Here is a 20,724-nt window from a genome sequence, read left to right as displayed (position 1 = left end):
CCCTGCTCGTTCTCGACCTTGCATGCACGAGCCCACACTAAAAGCGCATCACCGGTGACAAAGTTAAAACTGAGTATTTCGTCAAGTTTTTTAACATATATAATGATAACTTGTTTACTTACAGCTGAATGAGACATGAGACAACGTAGTTTCTACACAATACAAGCGATGAGCTTAGGTTCGCTTTCGGAGCAGCGGTGGTCGTGCATGTGAGTGAGGGACGTGGCTTGAGAGGGAGCACAGAGTGGAGGGGGAGGGGTAAAGGCGGAGCCCTCGGAGGATGCTATATTCAAAATCATGCTAGCTTTCAAAAATGACCTGCCTTTAATAAAAAGTACAATGGGGCAAATGATGTGTTCTGTTTGGCATAGATCTTCTAATAAGGACATTTCAAAGGTTTTAGGCCACATTTGTGAAAACAGTGGATGATCCCTTTAAGTGTCACTTTCTCCATGTGTGATTCTTTGGAAACTTATAATCATGAATAAGGTATTCTCAAAAACCCATCTTAGTCACTTAGCTGTGGACAGATGGAGATATACTGTGCTAATATAGAGAGACATATGGTGTATGTGACTACAATTAGATATCTGCACAAGAATACATGACAATTGAAATGTCAAATTATCTCCCCCCTCTACTTTGATGCTGTCAACTTTAAAACAGGAGGAAACCAGTTAATAAGAACCTGGCTGATTAAACACATTTAGCAAGAAAAGGTCGGGAAACAAGTTGTACCTTTTCAATGATTTCATTCACAACGCCCACCTGTCAGATGTTAAGCACTGATTTATCTCCTGATGAGGCCAAAAACTCATGTTTGTATTTAGACTGAATGTAAAAGCCTGGAATAAAAAAAAAATGGAGCAGCATCTGCTTTCTCCTAATTACTCCCCCAATGGCTGCTATACCTAATTCAGCTTCTCTATGCTCACACAATTCTAATTCAGGAGTGAATTACTTCACCGCTATGGCTTTTCCATCTATGACAGCAAACCTGCTTGGAAAGCTTGATTATATAATAGGTAGACTAAAACCCAGCGTGAATGCAGATTACTGTCATCTCTCTTATGCAGATCTCTTTGTTTTGTAATCCATATTATAAAAATAAAATGTGTTTAAACTCTAAGGAGTGTAACTGTGGAGTCACATGTCTAAAAATGATAAACCATGTTAATTTAAACCACACATTGTGTTTCTAAGCATTGCTATTCCTTAGACCCATCTCTGCAGACTAATTACACATTTAGTATTTTCTTTGAAAATCTCTTGTGCAGTAAATTTATCAAACAAACTGTTGAGTAGGTTGTAGAGATGCGTAGTATTATTAGCTTACTGATAATGGCCATCAAATGAAATATTGTTTGACAAGGGTATTGGTTTTTCCTCTATATTATTTCTAAAAGACATTTTTCCATGTCTGCATTTGTTATCTTAGGTTGAGTATTGCTTTTTGTTCTTGACACCATTTTTTTGGTATGTTTTTTGTCTTTTAATCTAATCCCCTACCAGCCCTCCCTGTGGAAGGCCACCAAAGACATCATTAGGGTAAAAATAGAAAAGATCAATAAAAAAGTTAATCATTTTAACCAAAACTGTTACCGTTATCTACTCCACTAAGGTTATACAGACTTTTAATCGCAGGTGTTTGTGTAGATGAGGACCCAAATACAAAAAGACGAGTTAAAGACAGGAAGTAAATTTATTAAAAGCTAAATATCCAAATAACCTCCAAGTCGGAGGAAATCAAAGTAAGCATTTTTGTTCTGTTTGAGTAAATGATCTCTGATTTATTGTTATCTGGGGCCTACACTATGTCCTTATCTGATTTTAAAAAATCATCTCTCACGTATTTAACCACAACTGCCTTCAGTATTTTGGGAAGGTGGGATTCACCTGTGAAAGTACAGACGGAGAGGGATGAACATAACATTGCATACTCCATACTATTTGCACTACAAACTCAATGAGTATGTACTGTCTATTATATACTATAAGGATGATTAGGATGATGAGCATTCCCACTGAAGTATACTTCCAAGTTTCCCAAGATGCATTTTCAACCTACGACGACAAAAACCTGAAGCACACTGAGGCTAAATATCTTCATTGATTCTCCACCTTTGAAAGTTCTGAAAACATTTAAGTGAGAAAGTGACCAAGTAGAATATTAACATGTGGTTATTTGATCCATAAAACTCACTGAAACATTTCATTCCAACATTTCTGAGATTTTTGGAGACCTGCCATTGTGCTACTGACAAAACTTCCGGTTAACTTCAAAAACAAGAGTCCTATTTACAAAAGTGTTCAAAAACTAATAGAAGACAAGAAGAGATGCTTTTATTTTGAAAAGGGGATGTTTGACTTTTAGCTTGAAGCCGGTCCCAGGACAATTTTATGTTCTGCTTGCAATGCATCATGGGGCTGTTGAGTATGAGTAGTGTGCCCACCGTGCACACACGGTATAGTATACATCCGGGTATTTCTTGCGTACTCAATCTTTCCATACTGTATTAATCCTACACCAATGTGACTGTTAATATTAAAAATATTCAAACTGTACATGTAGTTACAAAGAGCAGCTAGTCTCTGTTATTCCCTGGTGTTTGCAGATATACCTTCAGGGATTTATTGCATATAAAAAGGTTGCTAAGGTTTGGAGTATGCCATTTGTTCCCAAATGATATTTGTTTCATTGGAGTATTCTGACATAAGATATAGGCCTATTCTAGCATGAAAAATGTAATTGTAGATGACAAACGAACAGAGCTGTATTTCGCCGACAGAGCACGCCGCCTCTGTTATGGATCACTGGGAGCTTAAATGAGCCACCATTAAAGAAAATGCGTGCATCTCCAGCTATGACACTATCAAAATGTGTGCTGTGAATAAATTCTTTTGGCAGTGTGAACTATAAAGAGAGCCAAGCTCGACACAGAGCTGCTGATCTTCATTGCTATGGCAGCTCATTATCAAAGTCCATCATCTGTAACCAGCCAATGACAGCGAGCGATTGACTTAAGGAGCTATCTCAGGGGGATTTTTTGAGGTCATTCTCTCACATTTCTCAACAGCTCTTCCCTCACCATAATGTGTTATTAATGAGTGTGAACTTGACTTTTGGAGCCTCGGACTGGAATCAGGTCATGTTGTAAATCTGCCTTTTACTGAAGAAGACGGTGGAAACAATCCAATGGCTCATAAGAGCTGTCAAAGATGCCAATGGTGACGATAAGTAGTTTTACTAGTAAATCTGAGAGAGTTTCAGAGAGAATGTACAGATAATTACAGACCTTTTTCACTTAAACTTCAAATGTTTGCCTCATATTTGCTCTGGAAAGCAAAACCTTGTAATTAGTTTAATGCAGTTGAGAGTGTATTAAAAATTAACATGAAAACAACCGCCTATTTACTTCTTTTGTTCTAATTAAAAGTGACACACTCCAGGTTATCTTTTCCTGGAAATTAGCGATTAGCACATGTGCAGACTTCTAGCCACACATTGTATAACATTTAGATTTTTCCCCTCATTTAATTAAAGACAAATTTATACAGCGGTGGGGTGGGAAAACGCGGGATGGTGGCAAGATTTGGAAATAATTTTTTAGCCCCCCATTCACAATAGTCTAGTCTGTTAGGGGGATTATAAGGCGGAATCGTGCAAATTTGTCTACAAGCATGAAATTTGGCACACTTGCAGTTTTTGACTAACCTGGCAAGAGCCAGATTGATGTGTAGCCCCTCCCTCTAACTCCAGTTCTCCACATCAGTCTGGGTCTGTGTCTGGCGAATCCTTTCGGAACCAGGGAGGGACATGAACAGAATGCTTGAAGCTGAATGTGCGAAGCGCCTGTCCACCATGATTTGTTTTAGCCAATCACATGGAAACAAATGATGTCATCATTGGCATGCGCCGCAGAGACGCTGCTACAACAACAACAAGGCTCTGCTGGTGAAAACTTTCTTTTGGGATAGTAATGCTCATTATGTCGCTGAGTGATTTTATTTTTGCTGTTTTTGCAACACGAGTATGTGAGTTAAGGACACGTTAACAATCCTCCTATGTCGACATCTTTCTATTTTGAATCAGTGTTATGCTAATAGCGGTAGCCCAGCTAATTCCTTTCCCCGCAACTACGCATGTGCCAGTTTTGCTTCGGCGCTTGTGCTTTCGTCACACCCTAATATCCCGCCCTAAACCAAAACACTGCCTCATGATTGCCTGTCGAATCCGAACCGAAACGGTTCGAACCAAAGGCGGGACCAGCACAAGATAGATTCTGGTGTTTGTGAACACCAGGAGAATCCATCTTGCAGGCACGGTTAATTTTTGACCTGCTGAATTAACTCACTCAGTGCCCCCGATGAGATATCTCGTCATTTCAAATCCGAACGCTCAGCACCATTGACGAGAAACTCGTCATTTGCGTTTTTTCATGGGGATTACTAGAAAACACCCTGGCAGAGGTCCCTCATCAATATCTAAGTTGTGGGGTGTTGTAGTGACCAACTGTGCCCTGACGAAGGCAGCGGTGCACCTTTAAATGAGAGATTAACCACTGATTCTACCATTAGCTGGGTGGGAGAAGGAGGAACGAGTGAGATTATGGCGCTACAAAGTGATATTGTGACGTATCCAGCAGCTCACAGCACCACATACTAACACAGAACATGTGTGGACCTGAGTGGATTATTGATAATGTTGTGATCGTGAGATAAAACCAACAACTAACCGGGCTAAACGGGTCATTGCTGCGTGTCGGGAGGAAGAGGAAGTTACGTGTGTGTGCAGACTGACGGGAGGGAACGTTGGAGGAACGCCAAAATACAGTAAGAAATCCATTCAACTCTGACATAGACAGCAAAATAATAATAATTTTGCCATCAATGATGTTCAGATGTTAGAGTTGTCACTAAAGCAAAAAAATAGCTTTGAAGTCACTGACAGGGTTTTTTTTTTTTTTTTTTTTTTTTACAAAAAGGCTGTTTTCTCTGCTTTTTGCTCTGAAACTGAAGATTTGTGTAAAACTTGCTCTATTCAATATCTGATTACAAAAGAATGGAACAAGCCAGAAACAAATGGGGTTTTTTTTCATGACAGTAGAGGCTTCAATCTTTCAGAATCTGGTGTCAGATTTCAGATAGTCATAGTAGAAAATATTCTGTGGGTCTTTAAAATCAGTCAAAATGCTCAAACGGCTGGCACTGAGGGGGGGTAGAAAATTTGAAAATGGCTGGCACTGAATGAGTTAAAATCTGCCTGGAGTCGGCACCAGTTCACAATGGGGTTGCCATATTGGACAATTCAGAATGCCGGCCACCCAAAGAACAGGTTTTTCTGTTACTAGCCAACCAAAAGTCACATAAATAAAATTATAAACACTTTTCTAAAGTTTTGGACCTCGGAAATTCTAAACATGATGCCTATTTGACAGAATTCAAATCTACAGGAGCCAATTTTCAATGGTATCGCCATACTAGAAAATCCAATATGACCTCGTGAGAATATTTAACATTGAACATATACGATGAAAAATATCTTTATTGTACAACACAGAAGCCTGACATCAGATTTACCAATATGGCGACCTCATTGAGAATAGGCTCCAGATTTAAATTCAGCAGGTTGAAATCTATGCGTACCAAATTTCATGTTCGAAGACAAATTTGCATAATTCTTCCCCAACAGAGAAGAAATTATTTCATCTAAAGAGATCCAAGTGAACCACTGGGTGCAGTAAACATTTTGATTATCACGTGTAGAGCTTTGATCCATGGCTCACAACTGTTCTTGCATTGGTACTCATTAACCACAATAACAAGCCACAACACACAAAAAGCCAGTTTTTGATGATCTCAAAGCATTTTAATGGAAATGCATCAAGAAAAAGAGCTACAATAGTAAACTATCTACTTACTTTAACATTTTTTGAACCAAAAGTGGATCTCTGTAGTTTTACGCAGTGGTGCACAAACAGAAAAGTCCATCTTTTTTTTTTAAATAAGGTCAAGGTTTGTATCATGATGAATCACCTGCTTCTGACAACCAGCAAAACAACTTTTGAAAAGAAATCATTCTTATACCAAAAATGCAATTCACAAAAAGGTCATTTGTCAAGTAAATAAAGCCATCTCTCGTTACTAGTGTGCAGAAATTAATCCTCTTTTTGAAATTAGAACAAAGGGTTTATTTCTTCATTTATTTTTTACTAGAAAAAGATGCACTGAAAACAAATCCATGAGCCATGAGGTAGTTTTATGATCATCCACCCCTAGCTCTGAACTAACCAGTGGTCCTTTCTTATAGTGACTCCTTTCTAAACAAACCAATGTTAAGTGTTGTTTAAAGTGGAATTCGTGTGACTGTCTATCGTGGGGAAAAAAAACCCTGGGATTAAAGAAAAAATATTCATTTCTTCAAATTGATCTCTTATTGATTATCTAGCAAATGAATATTTTCTACCAGAACTGTCTAGAATCCATTTCTCCAAAACAAATGCTTTTGTGGAAAAATAAACACAATCTGAACAGTTTGTCTAAGTGCTCTGCTGCCCTCTAGTGTTGGTTTTTAAAACCACATCAAGACAAAAGTAATTAGGGGTGTCAAACTTTTTAGCTCAGGGGCCAAATACGGACCAGTTTGAACATAAGAGGGCCACAGAATTTTTTTTTTTGTGGGAAAAAGAGCAAATTCAACATTAATCTGCCCTGGTTTGCACTTCTACTTATAAATGATAAAGTATGTGAGTAGATCAATCCCTGCAGGAACTTCACCTAAATGTCCCTGATTTTTTGCCATTTGGGGACAATTTGCCAGATTTTGGAAAAATTGAGTTCTTTCAACAATTACGGATTAAAAATGACTGCCTTCATGTGATAAGAACTGGAAAACTGAGCTCTGGAAACATGGTGGATTTTAATATTTGGAGAAGCTGAGGTATCTACAACTGAATTGGTTGGTAATTTTCAAAATGTTTCATGGTTTTTTCTGTCATTTTTACTTTCTCGAGTCGGCCAAATTTGATGCTCTAAAGGACCGGATTTGGCCCATGGGCCTTGAGTTTGACACATTTGCGCTAAATGTACTATAGCTGATTTCTAGCCCCGTTTGTAATCAAATTGTTTTCTTTTACTATTCACTATTTTTTGTAGGACAGGGACATCAAAGTGGAGAATAAATCAGCACAAGAAACACACAAGCAGACTTCTGCTTTGATGCAAAGCCCTGTGCGTAAATACATCATTATCTTACGTATTATAATAATTTTAGGCTGCAGGGACAAAAGATGAAAACTCAAACAGAAGTATTGGGTGTTGTTGGACCAGATTTCATGACAGATTCTGCATTTTTGGCCACCTGCATAACACTTTTTTAAACTCCTTTATGACATAATTGGCAATAAAATTTACAGTAACTAATTCCATTCGAGAAAGTGCATTTTATTGAAGTGGCAAATCCACAAACACACTAATCTTGTCTACAAAGTAACCACAACCAGAAATGCTGAACAACTTGGAGTTTTCTTATAGACAAATATTGTAATGCAAAAAAAGATGAATAAAAATAATAATAAAAAGTCTCCCAAAATTTCTTTTTAGAGATGTTGAAAAATGACTGATCATAAAATTCAGAATCCATTGATCAGCCTAGAGTCTAAAGTCTGACATACGACAAAGTCACAGGTGAGTCAATCTGTTGTGGTGGTGTTTGGTTCTGTCGATGAATCCGGTCCAAAACTGAAGAATGGGAACTAAAAACTATTGAGTGCCTCTGTGGTTCGATGCTGAGCTAGTTTCCCATAGCCGCCTCTCGCTGGGTCGTAGTCCTGCCTGTACTCGTCTCTCACCTACGCAGCAGAGAAACACATACCGCGATGTTAGTTAAGAGACAATAAGTAGCACTGAGGAAACCCAAGATTCTCAAACTTTTTTAGGTATTCCCCACTTTTAACGAAGGTGAACTTTCAAGCCCGACTTGCACCCATTGCCCCTTAACTAATCCTGACAAATAGCACATTTTCAAGAAAATAGAAAACCCAGAGATAATTTTGATACATGACATTGACATGTATGATCAACTGTTTATATTATAAGAGAAAAATAAAGCCAACATTTCCAAGCTCTGTGGTTCCTTTTTCGACTTCAGTCAGTCCATCTGACATTAATTTCAAGTACATGTAGTGTTAAACTATGATGATGACATACAGACAGGATGAACAAAATTAATAAAACCATACATTTAGGAGAAAAAAAAAAAAAATTAAAATGAAAGTATTCTGGGGAGAAATAACCACACAAAAAAAATTGTGATATATTGTGAATCAACAATTTTTTTTTATATCCTTAAATGTATCTACACACTAATTTATTCCTACAGGTTTTAAGAATATAGCAATACTTTCTTTCATCTTTACTTTTGTTCAATAATATTAATGATTTTTTTTTTTTTTTTAACACATTAGAACAATAATGCGATTGCCTTCAAAGGCCACGGGTAATCATGCATGATTCACTCTGAAAACTTTGAAATATCACAGAGGTGTTAGGAAATGTCATGATAGGGTGTATTGATTCTTTTGAATGCCATTGTAGTATTTCTCAAATGTCATGCAGCGTAGCGGAGTTTTACAGTTCTCCAAAAACCAGTGGCGGTTGGTGCATTTTTCTCCGGGGGGGGGGTAACTTTGAACAAATAAGTAAGGAAAATTGCAGTTACAGAACTGCTTTCAAACTAACCACATGTATTTCCACAGAACCCATAAAGAAGCAAGAACAAATGTAGTATACAGCAGTGGTTCTCAAACTTTTTTGGCTCAAGTACCCCCTTTCTCTCATTTATGTCTAACTACCTCATTTTGCTCAGAATTCTGTGAAAAAATGATAGAGCATAATGATGGAATGAATGAGTGACATTTTAAAGAATCTCATTTTGTAAATAAGTTGAAAGAAACACTGGGCGCCGGTAAGCTGCGCCCAGAGTCACTCCATTGACTTGCATTGAAAAGGAGTTTACTGTATGCACAACTTTTAACGAGAGTGGGCGATTAAGATTTTTGCGCCCCAAGGAGGAAACACGTCACCAATCAGACACAGATGCATGAAAAAAAACTTTACACAATCATTATCTATATATTATTCATTCTGATTATCTAAATACAAATATACATTTGTTTAGCAGTATTTTTAATTCATAATTAAACGAACGTGGTGAGAAAAAGGTAAAAACGTGTGAATTTATTTCATGTAAATTGTGCACACAAGAAATAAACCTGAAAAAAAAAATCATGATTTTGAATGTTTTAATGCTGCTTTTAATGTTTTATATTTTAAAAATTGTTCCCTTCTCTGCTTTGTTTTTACCTCTGACTCTTTCATATTTTATTAAATTATTTCTTTGTGCAATAGTCTCTAAACCTTTTGATCATTTTTAACTTTTGTCAATCACATTAGCAAATTTCTGTGAAGCACTTTGATCTACAATTGAATTTGTAAGAAAGGTGCTGTATAAATCAAGTTTGATTTATTTATTGACTGAATGCAAAAGGTGTCACCGCACTCACCTGTCCACCAGATTTTCCTCGACCGTACTGGCGTCCCTCCTTAAAACCAGCGTCCCAGTCCGTCCTGATGATGCGATCGTCCAGCCGTGTGCCATTAATGAAGCGCATCGCATTTTCAGCATCTGCTCGTGTGTAGTATCTGCAGCATCACCAGTTAAGGCACATCTAAGCTCAATAAATAATATAATTGCACTTTCTGAAACTTGAGGCATCTCCCTCAATCCCATAATGATCTGAGTAAACATGAAACCTATTCTAAATTCTAAAATTTACTATCGTCACCGTGTATTAGCCTAAAATAAAGGATACTCCACAAAGCAGAAGCCACAGGCCGTTTTCTTTACTTTATCCAGGCCAATGATGATGCGCTTGACATCTCCACTTTTGGAAAACAGCTCATGCACCTGCAAGAAAAAATAAGATTATTAAACAATACAAATATGCTATCACTAGTTACTAGCTAATATAATAATATTAAAATAAAAATGTCTACAAAAAAAAGCACAAAACTAATAAATATTTCAGAGTATCTTTCAAAATAAATACTATTATTAGCAGAACGCAGCTCTAAAATTCACACAAATCAGTTCAACAGAAGATGTTGAGCAATGTTTACGATCATAATTTATTTGGAAAAGAATTAAATTAATTTCTGCAACAATGGGACTATGGTTGTAAAAAAGGGTGAAAATTTTCCAGTAAACTTCCACGGGAACTTAAGCTCAGAATTTTGGGAATAATCAAAATTACAAACTTTTCATGGAATTATTTATTGGTATTAATTTTAAATATCTATCATATTCATCATCCATTCAAACATAACATTTCAACAGGCATTGCAGAATTCTACGAATTTTCTAAATTGTAGGTTGGGCCTCAACAGGGATGCTAAAAATAGATGGAAACCTATTGAAGCAAAAATATCAACATCAGTTTTTTTTTTTTTTTTTTTTTTTTTAAAGTTGCTACAAATTATTTCTGGCTAATTCCAAAAAACATTTTCAAAAGAGGTTTTCTTTTTCAAATATTCCTAAAATTGTTGATGTTAAGGTCCTGATGTTTCTTTGTTGTTTTGTTGAAACGTGCGTCTCTGTGCATCCCACCTGTTCCTCTGTGGTGTAGAACGACAGGTTCCCCACATACAGAGTGTGGCTCTGCTTCAGCAGCTTCTCCTGCTCACCAAGCTGACCCTGAAATAACGAGTGGAGGTGTATTATTATGTATAAATGGAAAATCAGCACAGACGCAGAAATAATTCGTAAAAAATTTGACTTTTTTGGGATCATATTGAATAGGGATGTAACGATTAATCGTAAGGCAGTTAAAAATCGATTCATAGGTATCACGATTGACATCGACACTTTGAAACAGCAGAGGGCGCTACATTTTTATCCCTTCTCTTGTCCAGCAGTGTACCGGCAGGCAGAATCTGCTACTATTTTCTTTCTGGCCACCTTATACTCTTATATGTTAATGTTGCATGTTAATAAATGATTCCTTACCCCTTTAGCACCGAAAGAATATTTGTAATATTATGTGAATATCTGTAAAAGTCAAGTTTTTCTATTAGCCTTGTCTGCTAGCATAGCATCTTTTCTTCACTGCTAGATTAGCTGCATGCCAACCGACCACTGGGTTACCAGCGCCCTCTGCTGGTCCAAACAAATATCTGACGTAAATCAGTGCAATGACGGTTTTTTTTTTTTTTTTAAGTCCAATTGTTAAGGCACAAAATACATTTTCAGTTGCACTTTTAAAAAGAAAAATAACTATGATGCAGTTTTGCATTGTTTACTATAGAACCAGAATTTAAATTAATAGGCTTCTTCTTCATTTGTATTATTCCTTTATTTATTTCATTCAAGATTTATTTTTAGTTAAATTGCATTGTTTTGAATAGTTTATCAAGGGATTCTTTTGACAATTAAAAATAAAAGGAAAATACAGTATTTTCTATTTTTCAATCATCATTTGTCTACAGTCCCATTTTGTAAAATAAATCGTGAGAGAATCGAATCGTATCGGGAGTTGAGTGAATCGTTGCATCCCTAATATTGAATATTTCTGTCAACCAAAAATGCAGAGATTTAAAGCAGATTTGTATTAATACATTGTGATGATTTGGTTGAGGAGGTAGCTTTACAAGAAGAACATCAAATAGACATTACCAATCTCATGAACACCCCATCAACCAGTTACTTAAAAACCTAGCCTAAAATACACCAAATTATTTTAGTATTATAACACAAATTTTAACTATTTCAAAATGATTATGTATGTGTAAATACAGCAGATGAACATTGAAACCTAAACGTTTTTAATTACACTTTCGCCAAATTACAGCTTAAAACGCAACCTTTAGGACCACGCAGATGGAATAGTGTATACATTGGTTTTCTGTGTAAAAATGCACTATAATCAAAAGTTTTAAAGTTGCATATTTACTGTGTTAGACGTTTGTTGTCTAGTTCAGGCAAAAACAAGGAGAGCGATTTTCAATTTGTTTTTAATGGACAAGGAGTCGCAAAACATAATGTGTCTGGTATAATCTATGGTTAGCTGAACGTGTGAATAAAATTGATGAATATAAATTAGATATTGTATTGTTGATAAATAATCATGAATTAATTGTAGTGGTACAGTAAAATACTGAAAATACACAGAAGAACATAATATACTGTATCGCCTATTTTGAATCACTTGAATCTGACCATTATTTTGGTCTTTTATCATGTTTAGTACTGTACATCACACCAGTTCAATATAACTAGAAAACTTTATGGAGCCTAAGCAGTGTAGCCAGGACACATACATTTGCCAAAACAACCTTCATTTACTTGTTTTGACAAATAAAATGGATTAATTACTATACTCTGTAAACTTCATGGGATTTGTTAATTGGTCGTTTATTTAAATAAAGTATTTTCTGATACTGATTAAGTGAAACAGCACTGATCAGCTGATTTATGTTTACAAAATGTGACTATAACCTGGATCACTGTTGAATTTTCAGCTCGTGTGCAGCATTAGCTTTAACAGCATTAGCTTTAGCGACTCGGTCTTTCTGCCTTGGAGAATGACACGTTTGCGTAAAACATCTTTTAAGGAATCAACGTTCCAACGTCAAAAAACAATCAAATTCTCTGTCAGACTCGCTTCCTACGTCAGCCATAGCGAGTTTATGAATCTTGACCTCTGATCTAATTCGGAATAACTGAACCAGAGCGAGAGTGTGAAACGGCTTATATGACGTGTGATGTACAAAATAACAAATACATCAAAGTAAAAAAAAAAAAAAAAAAGACCGAAAAAATACACAAAACAACAATGAAATAACACAAACACATAAAAGTTGCCCATCTCTGGGCTAGCTTCATTCACCCAGTTAGCTTTGTTAGCTAATAACACGCACACGCGTAGTGCGTGTATTAAACAAAGCGGGTAAGGTCGTGCGTGGAGGAATGTTCACTTACCTTAAAGTGTTGGTCTCTGTACTGACCAATGTCAACATAAGAATCACTGTATAAAGCGTGTAGTTTAACAGACATTATTTTCACAACACGATCCTTTCAAGCGGCCGATACTTCCAGCGCATGCGCGAAACACGTCTACATCCGGTCGGCCTATTTTACGGATCGAATTGACTGTTACCATGGCGACAGTGCCAGCGTATAGAAGATTTAGATTTTCCATCACTTGAGTTAGGTTATATTTGGTTTGGTTCAAAAATAAGAATAAAAATAGTTTTTCGTACAATCCTATTTTAATTTTAAGTTCTTTTTATTTTTACTATGGACTTTTGTATTTTGTTCAGCGCTTTGAGATGACTTTGTTGTATTTTGCACTATATAAATAAAGTTGAATTGAATTAATTTTGGCCAAAAAAAAGCCACGTTTGTCACTTTGAAAAAAAATAATATTTAAAAATAATTCGTTTGTGCAATCTAAACCTGCTGCCAACATACCCCAACATATTGGAATCGATATTTAGATTGAATTTCTACTTATTTTTATTTTAGTTTTTGATTGCCAGTCTTGTGTTTTGATCAGTTTTTGTATATTTTAACGCAAATATTTTTTTTAAACCGATGTAATCTATCTTTCTTACTACTTTATTTACATCAATTCACAATACCGCCAATTTCAATCTGTAGCTTTTGTGTTTGCCTGTAGATATGGATTTAATTGTCTGGTTGGATAAATGAAAATGCATAAAAATTGATTTGTGTGCATCAATTCAGTTTTTATTGTTATTTTATTAATATTATGTTTTTTTTTTTTGTTTGTTTTTTTTTTATCAGTATATTATTATTACTTTGTATCCAAGTATTTAATTGACTGAGCTACAGTCCAGCAAAGACAGACAGTTCTAGGGTTACGCAAACATTTATCAATTTTTTTTTTTTATTTCAAGACATCCATGTCTACCTGTGTACATTCTTGGACTGTGGAAGGAAATAGAATAGCATTTGCATGTCTGTAAAGTTTCTCATTTGCTTAGTCAAAGCCAACTGGACTTGCCTACAGAAAGGTGATAAATGTTTGGGGATAAGATGCAAAATATATAGACATTTTATGTTCTACCAACAATAAAAAAAAAAAGGTATACCTTAATTGTTTAATGCAATAATTTGCTGGAAAGTAGAAACCCACCAACATTTAGTATTTAAAGCATTTAATCGCAAAATAACTAAAAAAAAAAAGACAACATTCGAAAAGCAAAAATCAACACAAGGTCAACATTTTATTAAAGTTAATGTTATTCATGTTTGAACAAACACCATCAACACTATTTTAATTTCTCTAATTAGTAACTTTATTGTACTGTAAAAAAATTAGGGGAAAAAACAACATGAGATAAACAGAGATCCTGAGACAAAGAGGCAGGATATGACATTATTAAAAATAAATGTTACTGCTGCCTCTAAATAGGACTATAGTTTACAAGGAAACTTGCTCACGTTCTTAATCTTGATAAAATCACTAGAGTAGCGTGATGGAGTCCACTAAATCCATTCACACTGCCCTTCATAGTAGGACAGTCATCCAGTTACTGGTTCCAACTCCATATCCAGATTGGAAGAATTATCTTCATCAGTCAAACAGCCATTTCAGCAGCTCAGGAGCCCTGTGGAGAAGAACAAGCTATGATTCATTACATGCGTCCATGTAAGCAAAGAGGATTCAAGAACCAAAGGTGATGCAAATTCTATTCAAATGAGATGTGAACCTTGGATTCCCCTCTGCATCATTAGAAAACTGCCTCCCTTTACATGTGTAGCCAATACAATACACAGTGAGGATACGTGAATTAATACAGGGGTTCTCAACTGATCTTTTTTTTTTTTTTTTAAGAATTCAACCAACCAAATGGAGTTTTTCAAAAAAAGCTGTTTTATAATTTTATTACGTATATATAATCTTTTTTTTTAAAGTATAGATCTCTATATTTTCCAGTGCAACATGCATTTCACAGCATGCCTGTCAAAAGAAAAGTTTCTTTCAAAATAAAAGACAAGTCCAACATGAGAGACGAATAGATATTTATTTTTGACCAGATGTCCACGACCCAGCCAGTACAGGCGCGCGACCCACCGGTTGAGAATCACTGAAATAATATATACTAGTGCAGTGCCCGTAGGACGTATGTATTGCTATAGAAAAGTGAGAGGTTCAGTAGCTTTATCATGGATGGCCAAATGAGGTTGAGTTTGAAGGTGGGACATCAGGGACATTTAGGTTTGTTGTGAAATGTCTAGAGTGATAACTATTGTGTTTTCACATATTTAGGCTTTTAGCAAGGACACTGTAGGGAGTTGAACTTCATCTATTCTGTTTCCAGCTTGTTGTCCCTGTGGATCCGGATCTCCTCAGACCGAACAGACTCGGTCCGCACTCGTTTAGTGTCATTAATCCACAACAGTCAGTTTAGATGCACACGGAATGTGTAAAGCATTTATGAAATGTAGAACTGATGACATCATCACTGAGTCAGTCGACTCAGGAGGTAGGGCGTCCAAACAAATCCAACGTTGCACAACCTTGAACTAAGCAGCAGCCATGTTGAACGTCTCAGCTCTGTCTGTCCCTGAACCGCAGAGATATTTGAGCCACAGACACACACACACAAACAGAGATTCCTTGCCTTTATAGATAGATTAGTTTGCATCAAGCTAATCCAATCTCAGGAGGTGAACTTTGTCACATCGGGTCATATTTTACACCAGAATTGACATAATCTGTCAGCCCACCTGTTTAAGTTGAGAAATTAAAATTAATTAACTAAATTCAATATAATTATGATTACAACAGCAACAGATTTTTAAAATTACAATTACAATTATAGTTACACCATAATAGTAATTAATTATCAATGACACAATTACAATTTTAATTGACCCCAAACCCGCTCAAAATCCATGTGAGAAAATCTGTGCTTTATTTATTAAAAGAATTGTGCAAAATCTCATGATTGTTAACCTTATTAATTAACCCTCAAAAATTACTAACACGTTTTACCCTTAGGGTCAATCTGACCCCAGGGATATTTGCCTCCAGAAAATGATTTTCAGAAAACCAAGTTTTTGTGTCAGGCACTTTGTTTATTTGTTCAATACATAAATAACCCCATGATAATGAAACCTTGACCTGTTCTCGAGCGCCACCATCAGGCCAAACTTTTAAAATTAGAATTAATTTATCTTGAATAGTTCTCATCCAAATCGAATCGAAAGGAGAATCGAAAATCGAGTTTTCAAAATAAAAAAATCTGGATTTTGTTTTGAACTAAAACCGTGCAGCCTTATTACACATAGACAGATACACACACACATAAATATAATTAAGATAATTTTATGCTTAATCAATTTTACGCGTCAAATTGGTAATGATAAAGACTGAATGGGGTCAAAATGACCCCAAAGTATGCTCCAGCTTTACCTATACACGGGTTGTTAAACATAAGTAATAAAAATGGTCCTTCTTACCATGTCCTCTTCTCAGAGTTCGGATCTTCTCTCGATGCTCAGCAGCTCCACCTCGAAGATGAGAGTCGCTCCTCCGGGGATCTTGGGGGGAGCTCCCCGGTCTCCGTAGCCGAGCTCGGACGGAATGACCAGCTTTCTCTTCTCGCCCTCGCACATGCCCAGCAGCCCCTGGTCCCAGCCTTTAATCACTTGCCCGGTGCCCAGGGTGAAGGTGAAGGGCCTGTCGCGGGGGATGCTGCTGTCAAACTCGGTTCCGTCCTCCAGTTTCCCGGTGTAGTGCATGTTGAGCACGTCGCCTTTACGTGACCTGATGGAACAATTGTCCACTCGCTTCTTGATGCCGATCTGCAGCTTCTTCTCGGCTCCTCGCACCTCCGCCGGGCTCAGGGACAGCAGAGCCACCGCAAACAGCACCAGAACCCGCATTGCTGTGATTCCTCCGGTTAGTGTAAAGAACAGTGGTTAATTATCTGGATTCGACGGAAAGAAAGGAGGATGAATGTGGGAAAAATGAACGTCCCCGGATGTGCTTGTGATTCAACCGGAAGTACATCCGACACCGCTGTTACCAAAGTAAAAATGTTGAAGTCAGTTTTACAATGGATGTTTTTGCATTTAGAACTTCATTACTTCTTACTCGCTTTTTTCAACAGGGCTTTTTTTCACGTTGTACGCAAAAAATTAATCTGACAGACTATAAAAATGATATACTATGACTATATTATACTTCCTTGTCGATTATTCAGGATTATACAACACATAGCAATACTAAATAAAACTAATAAAATCAGGCCATTTAAAAACTTTCAAAATTGAAAACAGATTTTTTTTTTTTTTAACAGACATGAACTTCCAAGTACTGAACTTGACATAGGTCAATATGGAGCTACATGAGCCAAAACGTCATGTACATACAAAATGTCAAAAATAAGTTTTACTCATGCTCAAACAAAGTCAGTGTTCAAATGCATCATGCTTCAGAAACAAATACAACAGTACACAAAACAATGGGAAAAACAAAACATTTTTATTAAAAAAAAAAAAAAAACTTTAAAAATGTCCTGCCTTGCAGACTCAGACTATAAACTGTAAAAAAAAAAAAAAAAAAATGGCTTGGACAAGCTCCCCGGTGGAGTGAAGCTTTTATTTTTAGAGATCCCCTTTGCTGACTGGCTGCAGTATAGGTCATAAATTATAATTTTTCTGTGAAGTTTGTTTTAAATGTTATTTGAGGTTTACAAAAATATGTTTTATGTCATATATGACGATGATTGACAGCCGTGGATCTTGCGTAGCTCTCTTTGTGAATAGCAGTTCACATGTGTGATTTTTTTTTCCAATTGTAAATAGAGTACGTTTAGATATTTGAGTTGAAATATATTGTATTTTTGTACAAACCTCTATAATCTGAACAAGACGTTGGTATATCTTTTCTTGGCGTAGATGGGCTGCGTAACTCATCAGGGCAGTACGCTATATGAGCGGGGAGTGTTACCAGGGTTCCTTCCGCCGGACCCTACTGCGCAGACCATATATATATTTATATATTTTGGCTTCAAGAATGTTGAGTGGGAACAGCTACAGTGCACGCTCACTTTTTTGAATGATATATACTGTATATATGCAGTATATATTTGGTAATTAAAGACATTGCGCAGACCATATATATATATTTATATATTTTGGCTTCAAGAATGTTGAGTGGGAACAGCTACAGTGCACGCTCACTTTTTTGAATGATATATACTGTATATATACAGTATATATTTGGTAATTAAAGATATGTTTCTTCGTATGTGTAAAACATGCTGTATTTGTTTGATATGTACTTTTCAAGTACATATCAAAATTGGCCTACATGAGCTTGTGAGAATGGTGTTTTATATTTGCAAACCACACTGACTTTAAAATAAATAAAGACATAATATGCCTGGGATCAATACAACATTTCTGATTCTGCTTGTGAATTGTTGAGGTTTTGGCATGATCTTTACTCCATAGGTTAGGTTAATCAACTGATAATGAGATTTTGCAGTCATAAACTAGCTAGTCCTTTTAAGTCGGAGCAAGACAAATTTACCAATTTTACAGTTACAACAAATGATTTTAGTCTTTCATGTGGTGCTAGTTGTCCTTCTTTTTATTCATTCATAAAGGATCCTGATAGAGGAGCCCTGTCCAGGTTGCTGACGCTGAGTTATAATGGTACTGTATGTTTAAATATCAGCTGCCTCCACCATGAGTCTAACTTCAGTGTACCTTCTCCAGCCGGTTGTTCCAGTAGTGTTACATATCAGCGGTCACAGCGTGTTCTCCTCTGGTAAGTCTTTGTTTCTGTTTGTTTTTCCTCAATGACAAGATTATTAAAGCTTATTCTAAACGTTAATGTCTTTAAAGGACCTGGAGACACACGCTAGGCTGTCAAAATGATCGCTCGACTGTTGTTGTCCCTTATCAACAACCTGCACCTCGTAGAGAAGTTGGCCGAGTCTCGTCCGATCCGCAGAGCGGCTCAGATCACCGCCTACGCCATCACCAAGGCTCAGATAGCCGGGAAGGACGCGTCGGCCCGGGTCCTGCGGTCCCAGACTGTGCGGCAGGTCCGCCAGGAGGCCGGAAAGGTCCCCGGAGATATGGAAGAGGTGAACCACCGCTTGAAGAGGGTCAAAGACACGTTTATGAACGAGGTGAAGGAGGGCTGGAAGCAGGGGTCCAGGCAGATCAAAAAGTGACTTCATGAACATTCTTGGTTGGTTCTTCTTTTAGGAAAACATCAACAAGTCCAGCTGATAACTGTTAAAGTCACAAAAAAACTGTATTTATTCACCCAGAGGTTCCTAATGGACTGCACCATTCTGATGGGTGTGCCACCACTTCCTCTAGCCTGTTATACTTAAAAGTGACTTGATTTTTATTTTATTTTTCTCATCTGTGAGAACATTGAATACTTCAGATAACGCGATGTTTGTTATTTGATATCAAATAATTTGCAATCGAAAAAGTGGCAATTATTTACCATAGATTTCTTGCAGCGTAAATGGTTCGATAATTTAAAAAATTAAGGAAATAAAATAAATAAATAAACTGAAATGTAAATATATAGAGCTTCGTGTTGTACAGATGACAAATGTGTTGTAGAGTTGGGATATTTGAATAAAGGTGAATTATTATGGCAGAATGCAAATCTAAATGTATTTTTATTTTTCTAAGTAATGTTTACCTCCAATGAATGTAACACAAGTTAAAAACAATATATCAATTACAAAATAACTCAAAATATGTACATTTTTTTTTAGAACTGGACATTTCAATATGCTTCCAAACTGTGTTAAAATATAAAAACTTTTTTTTAATCTTTGTTGTGCCACAAGTTATCAAGAACTTACAAATTTATATATATATATATAACTTTTCAAAGTCCCTACTAATTTTGGTCAGTTTGAATAATGAGGACAAAGGATATTTCAATCTATGAATTGAAAAAAAAGCTAAGTTAATAATGATAAAATACAAAAATAATTTAAAAAAAATGGTTTATGCCATGTTTCCCATGATTGCACTTTAATTCATCAACAAAGCTATGTTCGTTAGATTTAATGAGGCTGTACATAAACATACAGCCTTTTAAAGTTTCATTTTATTCTCTGCCAGCAGTTTGTCATTATAAAAACTATTTATAGTCGTGAGTCATGACCATCAGTCTGTAAACGTTGATTATCTACATGCTCCAATGACGCAATAGAAAAGCTTTTAGTCAATCATTAAAATAAGTTCTTGTTGAAGACCACTTGACCTATATTTAAGTGAACAAGGTTCAGAAACCAAGTCATGATAATAAAAGTAAATCAGAAAAAAGTAGCGATACTTCACAGCCGTGTCTCTTGCATTTTCAAACTTTATTTAATTCAGAGAAAAAAAACAGAAAACAGCTGAGGTTTACAAACATTTTGTAGCAATACTTGTGCAGACACACTGGCCTGGCAACTAAATATTAGTTACATCTGACACAATTTCCTCAAGAAATAAAATCTTTGTCAGGAAGAGAAGGTAGAATTTGTTCTGACAGCATGAGTCAGTACATATTCATTGATATGGCATCTGAACATCATATACAAAAATATCTCATCACAGGAAACAAGGTGCAACAAATATGAGGAGAGTGGGTTTGTCCACGC

The 20,724-nt window shown here is 36.2% G+C and overlaps 3 protein-coding genes across 3 annotated transcripts; 1 reads left to right on the top strand and 2 right to left on the bottom strand.

The window, feature by feature from the left end:
- Positions 1-7,422: 7,422 nt before the first annotated feature.
- LOC114461533 (nuclear cap-binding protein subunit 2) lies at positions 7,423-13,179 on the bottom strand. Its single transcript, XM_028443681.1, has 5 exons — positions 13,037-13,179; positions 10,667-10,753; positions 9,873-9,967; positions 9,564-9,702; positions 7,423-7,850 (listed from the first exon to the last, which is right to left on the bottom strand). The coding sequence occupies exons 1-5, from the start codon at positions 13,109-13,111 to the stop codon at positions 7,755-7,757; spliced, it is 492 nt and encodes a 163-aa protein (XP_028299482.1). The 5' UTR covers positions 13,112-13,179; the 3' UTR covers positions 7,423-7,754.
- A 1,094-nt stretch (positions 13,180-14,273) lies between these two features.
- Positions 14,274-17,200, bottom strand: fkbp2 (FKBP prolyl isomerase 2). The gene is made up of 2 exons (XM_028443682.1): positions 16,550-17,200; positions 14,274-14,691 (listed from the first exon to the last, which is right to left on the bottom strand). The coding sequence occupies exon 1, from the start codon at positions 16,973-16,975 to the stop codon at positions 16,562-16,564; it is 414 nt and encodes a 137-aa protein (XP_028299483.1). The 5' UTR covers positions 16,976-17,200; the 3' UTR covers positions 14,274-14,691; positions 16,550-16,561.
- Positions 17,201-18,786: 1,586 nt separating this feature from the next.
- On the top strand, positions 18,787-19,724 carry ncbp2as2 (uncharacterized protein NCBP2-AS2). Its single transcript, XM_028443683.1, has 2 exons — positions 18,787-18,869; positions 18,947-19,724. The coding sequence occupies exon 2, from the start codon at positions 18,976-18,978 to the stop codon at positions 19,279-19,281; it is 306 nt and encodes a 101-aa protein (XP_028299484.1). The 5' UTR covers positions 18,787-18,869; positions 18,947-18,975; the 3' UTR covers positions 19,282-19,724.
- The last annotated feature ends 1,000 nt before the right edge of the window (positions 19,725-20,724 follow it).

Source organism: Gouania willdenowi, chromosome 4, assembly GCF_900634775.1.
Source record: "Gouania willdenowi chromosome 4, fGouWil2.1, whole genome shotgun sequence".
In the NCBI taxonomy this organism is placed as follows: domain Eukaryota; kingdom Metazoa; phylum Chordata; class Actinopteri; order Blenniiformes; family Gobiesocidae; genus Gouania; species Gouania willdenowi.
This window is presented reverse-complemented; position numbering and strand designations above follow the sequence as displayed.

What these genes read in the sequence shown, in the direction of transcription:
- LOC114461533 (XM_028443681.1), bottom strand. Translation starts at nt 13,111, where the DNA reads ATGTCTGTTAAACTACACGCTTTATACAGTGATTCTTATGTTGACATT. An exon ending in TCTACACCACAGAGGAACAG is followed by an intron (nt 9,968 to 10,666) that starts GTGGGATGCACA and finishes TTTTTCTTGCAG; the next exon opens with GTGCATGAGCTGTTTTCCAA. An exon ending in GAGGAAAATCTGGTGGACAG is followed by an intron (nt 7,851 to 9,563) that starts GTGAGTGCGGTG and finishes TCTGCTGCGTAG; the next exon opens with GTGAGAGACGAGTACAGGCA.
- fkbp2 (XM_028443682.1), bottom strand. Translation starts at nt 16,975, where the DNA reads ATGCGGGTTCTGGTGCTGTTTGCGGTGGCTCTGCTGTCCCTGAGCCCG.
- ncbp2as2 (XM_028443683.1), top strand. Translation starts at nt 18,976, where the DNA reads ATGATCGCTCGACTGTTGTTGTCCCTTATCAACAACCTGCACCTCGTA.